At 32.4% G+C, this 6,909-nt stretch overlaps 1 protein-coding gene across 4 annotated transcripts in view; it reads right to left on the bottom strand.

Moving 5' to 3' along the window:
* Nucleotides 1-6,909, bottom strand: part of EXOC2 (exocyst complex component 2) — a 264,990-nt gene that overhangs the window by 195,604 nt on the left and 62,477 nt on the right. For all 4 annotated transcript variants that reach the window (XM_029944254.1, XM_029944253.1, XM_029944256.1 and 1 more), the window contains 2 exons: nucleotides 2,548-2,724; nucleotides 261-387 (listed from right to left, as the gene is read on the bottom strand). In XM_029944254.1, the coding sequence (XP_029800114.1) occupies nucleotides 261-387; nucleotides 2,548-2,724 (304 nt within the window). The remainder of the gene's footprint in view (nucleotides 1-260; nucleotides 388-2,547; nucleotides 2,725-6,909) is intronic.

The following is a 6,909-nucleotide window of genomic DNA, read 5'->3' as shown; positions in this document are numbered from 1 at the left end:
GTTACCTAACCTTCTAATTTCTGTATAAGTCTAATTACATGAAATAGAAGTTGGGCTTCTGATTTTTTACTTTGCTTATCCATTTGGAGTGTCATTGTAACTACTGTATTGTAAATGATGGAAAATAATTGCATATGTTAAAAAAATAGTGTTATATTCTAAAAAAAAAATAAAGTTACCACAAAAAAACACAAAAAAATATAAATAAAAAAATAAAACTTTTCAACAATAAAGAAAACTGAAGGCAAAATGGTACTCACTTTTCAATCTCAATGCCAAGTGGATTAGCAGGGCGCAGAGACAAGGGAGGAATTCCTTTATTCCTGTCAGTACGCATATCATAATAATTCATTTCATCAACCCACACAGCAGACTGATCCAAAATACCTACCAAAATGAGGAGCACATCCTTAATAAAATACAGACTAAGTCTTTCCCTACAGCTTCACTTTTAAAGACCTAAAACAAAATGCACACTATGGTAATTTTGAGAGATTTGAGAGCATAAAAGATATTTGTTTTTTGAGGGTTTTTTTAATGGCTTGTGGATTGATTAAAAACACTAAGAATCTATAAAATGGCAAAAATAATACCTCTTGGTTCATGGTTACATTGTACATTATTCAACAAAGAAGACAAGCTAAGCCTCTGAGAAAAAGTTCTATTAAAACAAATATATTTTATAAAAAATAAACAGTACAATTAAGTTAGTTAATTCAAAAATATCCAACAATTCTTTATATAAAGAAATCAGTCAAACACTTTCCAAGAAATGCATGGCTTGAGTAACGGAAATGACCGGGATATTCAGGAAAAATGGACAGAGACTGTGAACAAAATATAATCTCTGAAAATGGTACTCTCTTTTATGTGACAACGACCTTGACATTCATTTTGGCATAAGACTAACAGGCTTACTACTTCTGGACTCTGGTTGAATCAGAAAATGTGCAAAGGGCCAATGAGTGGCTGGGGTCTGTGAAGACTTCATGGAAGGTATTTGATCCCAGGTAACTTCTAGCTGTATGAACCTCTGTGAACCAACTAATTCTATTAGCACCCAGAATTTGGCCAGAATGCAACAAAAGGCTTTGTTAGAGGTTATGGTCAAGTCTAGATACTCCTGAGTTCAGTTTGATAAGCACAGGACTGTGTTAGGTCCTGCACAAGATGTTGTAAAATAAAGTTAAAACTTTTGAATAAGTTGTCTTTATCTATTATATAAATATAATATAAGATATTGCTGGATTCTGCCAAAATGTTTTAAGTTCCTCCAGAGCGCTGATAACAAGCTCCTGCTTCAATTTTTAATTTTTGATGTTAAATAAAAATGAGTAAATAAAAACAGAAATATTATATATGTACATATGTATGCATACACGTGTGTACACATGTGTAAATACATGTATATGTGTGTATACATATAGGTATATGTATATATAAAATTGCATTTTGAATTCTCCCCTTAAACTCCTTACCTAAGTTTTTATTTATGGAAAAAGAAAATCCAGGAATATAAGGAATATAATACCATAGAAAAACTCCATGCTTTAAGATAGAGAACAAAAACAATTTGCGAAATTATTTACTTTTCAATATAAGAGAGATATGTGAGCTGGGGTTTATTAAGCCTGTGATATTCCTAATTTAAACAAATATTTATCAAGTAAGGACCATGTAACAGACACTGCAGGACCACAAAGATGAATCTGACACTATTTTTATTTTAGGAGAGATGGCCAGGCACAGAAATAACTGTGAGAAGAATAATTTAAAATGAGAAATTAATTCAACACTTACTTAGAGTAAGGGTCTATAGTAAGCACTATACAGTACATGCTCTAATTCATTTAACCCTGTGAGGTAGGTAATACCGATATTCCACTTTTACTCATGAAAAAAACTAAGCATTCAAGTTCAACAGTTCATAGTACTAGAGTGCAGGTTTGTATTCAGAGTCTGGCTCCTTAGACCAAGTTCTTAACTACCCTTAATTTGAGGAAGCAAGTGTTAAGTGCATAAAAAGTAACATATAAAGTGCTGTAGGATACAACAAAGAGTGATTATTTCTAGTTTGGAGGGCTAAAGGCACATTCTGGCAGGCCACATTGTGTCCTGGCCTCAAAGGATGGAGGAAAAAAAGGAAACAAGAACATTATTTAAATATTATTATTGCTAATTTGGCCACAGCAGGAAGATATTTTACCTCAAATCTCAACTGCATAATAGAAACAAATGCAATTACTGTGTTGAGGGTCAAGGAACTAAAATAGGCAAATCAAAATGTTAAACTGATTTTATAAGGAATTTAGGATGATAATTCTCTCACAACCATCATCTTCAGGTTTTACTGTTAGCTCACCAAACTGCCTTTCCAAAAGTAATGCAAATTTTAACCAATATCTCATTCCTGTCAAAATAAATATAATCTAAGTTAATGAGATATGAAAATAGGAATATTTTAAAGAAGTCTACCAGTTTTAGGTTTTAAAAAACAAAACCCATTTCCATTTTCCTGTTTAGAGAAAAGTCATGAAAGATGGATACCTATTTTTTCAGGTTTGAGTAGCTTGAAAGACACTGTTGAGGTTCCTTTGCCACCTGACTTGGTTGTGACAATAATGTCTCCTTTGTCATTTTTAGCTTGTCCCACTCGGCATACTATTTTACTTGCAGACATCCACTCTGCTGTCAGGAGGCAATTATGTCCACAAATTGTCAAACCTGAAAATAAAAGCATGCATGTAACAAAGAACAAAGATAAAATCTTAGACATGTCTGTCACATAAAAAGACAATCCTTCTGTCATTCTTACCAGGCCTTTTCAAAGAAGAGAAAAATAAATCTAGAAATAACATTTCCTATTCAATAGTTATTTCTACTACTGAATATACCCGATGTTATTTGCAAATACACTATATTAATTTTTGTCTGATCTTTTTTCTCTAACATTAAGGACTTCTTTAGATTATACTTAAGTTTCTTCAAACATCAATGGGGTTAAAAAATAATTATGTGTAGGCATTCTAGATTACTCATACTATGAGACTCTTAAATTACATTTGTATGCTTTAGAAGGGGAAATTATTACTATTATTAGAAATCTAAGTTACTGATATAAAATTCTACAGTGTACAAAGAAATGTATATATAATTCCCTAAAAACAAATATATTTATCCATCTTCTTAAAAATAATCTGCACTTACTTTTCTTAGTGTTTAAATTATATATGGTATATATGGTGGATATTTTATTTCAAGCACAGCTTGAAGTCAGGTAAATGCAGTTAATGTTCTTTGGCATTACAGGATTACTATGTCATTTTTCATATCTTTATATCCTATAAAGGTAGTTCATGCTGCCTTAGTGTCTTCCTAATGATACTATCACTATACTACATTCTGCTCTCATAGTAAACCAACACTCCCAAAATCTCAACTCATGACTGGCATCTTAGGCCCTGATACCAAGTAAATTATTATAATTTAGGCAGTCGCACTGAAAGAATCCAGTGAGGAAGATGTGACCCCAGACAGAACACCAATATATCACCATGTGAACAACCTGCCAGCTTTTCTATTAACTTATTTTCCATTTCTGCAAAACAGAGATAAATGTAATAAATATCTATGGAAAAAATAACCAAAATGTGGCAAAGACCCGGATACTTTGCACTTTTTTTCTCATTACTTAACTTTTTATACTGCTCCACAGTCAAGTTTAGCAATTACAATTTTTTTTCAGATACCAGAATTAATGCCTCAATTGGTTTAATTAACCTCAATTAATGCCAAATTTGGTTTAAAAATGTAGGAAGGGAGTAATCTTTTGTTAAAATGAAAGCCCTACTTAGTAAGAATATTGTATTAACCATTGAGAAATAAAAATTAATTTCAACGATGCATTTATTGAAATGATGAATTTTAGAGATTTCCCTAAAATAGCTCTGATTTATACATGTATGGAATTCTGTCTAATAAGAGCATTTAAAGGCTTCTTTAGGACTACATTTCCTTTGGGTTTTTTTTTTTTAGGTGTGTAATGACATTTACACATTTTAATGCATTCATAATTCAAAATTATTTTTTCAAAATGGGAACACCTTTGATATCATTCCTGAAAAACAATTTTGTTTTGAAAATGTAAACAATTGAAGAGATTGAAAGCACTCCTAAAATTCCTCTCCATTTTTAAGATAAGCACTGAGAGGGGAGCTTGGGTGGCTCAATTGGTTAAGCATCAGACTCTTGATTCAGGTCATAACTCACAGTTCATGGGTTTGAGCCCTGCATTGGGCTCTGTGCTGACGGTGTGGAGCCTGCTTGGGATTCTCTTTCTCCCTCTTTCTCTGCCCTTTCTCTCGCTCTCCCTCAAATTAAATAAATAAACTTTAAAAAAAAAAAAAAGAAGCACTTTGTGAAACACGTCAATGAATATTTGCTCAAATAATTTTAATGCATACATAAATCAGTCTATGTATTTCTAAATGAATGGAAAAGGTTTTTACTAATAATCTGGATAGTTTTAGTGTTATAGACGTATATTTTGATAATACTCTAAGTCAATACATTAATTTAATGTTTTTAAACTTTATACTATCAGATTCTTGTCATTTTAAATATTAACTCATTTCAGAAAAGAAAAGCACTCAATGATAAATATCATGACTTAATATATAAGTCATTTCTAATATAGGTACCTTGCTAAAGAACAACCTTAAGATTAAAACCGAGGAATGAGAGGGGCACCTGGCTTAAGCACTAGGTTCAGCCCCGTGCTGAAATTCTCTCTCTGCCTGTCTCCCACTCACACACTCACACACTCTAAATAAATAAATAATCTTTTTTAAAAATTAAGAAATGGAATTAGATTTCCAATATAATTACAGAAAGCCTTAAAAACATGTTCAGATGAACAAACATGAATGATATCCATGAAAGCACAAATTGGAAAATGACTACCCAGAACAAGTTTACTCATCTAGTTGTAATGCTATAAAGTTTTCTCTGATTTAATACCTGCTCTGCATTTTAACTAAAAAAATTAGCAATCCTCATTTAATTTTAAACACAGATTCAAATAGGTCATTTTAAATGTCATGAAAATTAAATAAGTTCACAAGACTGATTTCTTAATTTCTTAAGCACATTTTCACTAAGTCCCTGCAAGCTAAGAAATATGCTCCATACAATATATTTTTTTAAGTAACTTGTAGAATTTCAAATAAACTGTTTTTATAATGCTTGACTTGGCTAGTGTAGACCTCATCTGAGCTAAAAACACTCAAATTATTTAGCAGGTTAAGTTTGCTTTTTTTATAGAATGGTTACTTGGCAGTATATAGGCAGGTTGAAATCTGAACTAGTGAGGTTTATAGAAGTATACACACTCAGTCAAATAAGAATAGCACTGCCTGAAGCTAAAGCAAGATTAAAATTTACATAGAATATTAACTGTCATGTTGGAGCTCCAGTGAAAAAGTAGGACATAACCTCCATCTGCATGGTTTATTTCCCTGCATTCTAGGGACTATTTTACTTTGGATAAAGAAAAACCTAAAATGAGCTATATCAAAAAAAAAAAAAACAAGACCAAAAGTTAAAGGAGGCTATCTTCATAAGAATAATTAAGTTAGGGGTGCCTGGGTGGCTCAGTTGGTTAAGCGCCTGACGTCAGCTCAGGTCATGATCTCATGGTTCATGTGTTTGAGCCCTGTGTTGGACTCTGTGCTGACAGCTCAGAGCCTGGAGCCTATTTCAGATTCTGTGTCTCCCTCTCTCTCTACCCCTCTCCCACTCGTTTTCTCTCTCTCTCTCTCCTCTCTCTCTCTCTCTCACTCTCTCTGTCTCAAAACATCTCAAAAATAAATAAAGTATAAAAAAGTAATAATTAAGTTATATTTTGTTTACTGAATAAAAACTATAGCTAGAGAAAATAATATAAAATAAGACATTCAGATAACACTAGTGAAAAGAATTATCTGGGAAGTGCAAAAATCAGTTATTGAACATAATGCTGAGCTCTAATTTACTATCTCTTTTCCAAGGGTTTACCAGTTGGCCAAAAAACAATGTATCAACCTGCACCAATAATGCAAGAAAAACAAGTTGCAACTCATAATCTCTAGTACTTTACTAATGGGTCTCTCATAAATTAAGAAGAGTCAAGAGAATGTCTGAATCCAGAGAAGTTAATATGGGAAACTGTAATATACATGCAGTAGCATATACTGAAGCCTCTCTCTTCCTCTATTTGAATGCCCTCTACTCTGAATGCACCTTAGAATTCACAGGAAAATAATCCTAACTGACCATACAATTATATTTATAATTTTCTCTCTACCCTGACTGTATGACATACTCATTTGTATTTTCAAAAAAATGATTAGGCTCCATCTTTGGACTGAGTCATAGCTGCCCAGAGTATTTTTTTTTTTTAAGTTCTAGAGGAAATTAAGACAAGCCAAGGGATGTACACCAATGTTTATAAGCAGCAGCATCAACAATAACTAAATTATGGAAACAGCTCAAATGTCCATCGACTGATGAATGAATAAAGAAGATATGGTGTGTGTGTGTGTATATATATATATATATATATATACACACACACACACATACATACATACAGTAGAATCTCAATCAGCCATAAAAAAGAATGAAATCTTGCCATCTGCAATGACATGGATAGAGCTACAGAATATTATGCTAAGCAAAATAAGTCAGAGAAAGACAAACGCATGTGATTTTATTCATATGTAGAATTTAAGAAACAAATCAAATGGACATAGGGAAAAAAGGAAAGGGAAAGCCAAACCAAGAAACAGACTCTTAACTACAGAGAGCAATCTGATGGTTACCAGAGGTGAGGTCGATGGAGGGGATGGGTTATACAGGTAATGAGGATTA

This window comes from Suricata suricatta, chromosome 7 (genome assembly GCF_006229205.1).
Source record: "Suricata suricatta isolate VVHF042 chromosome 7, meerkat_22Aug2017_6uvM2_HiC, whole genome shotgun sequence".
Taxonomy (NCBI): domain Eukaryota; kingdom Metazoa; phylum Chordata; class Mammalia; order Carnivora; family Herpestidae; genus Suricata; species Suricata suricatta.
This window is presented reverse-complemented; position numbering and strand designations above follow the sequence as displayed.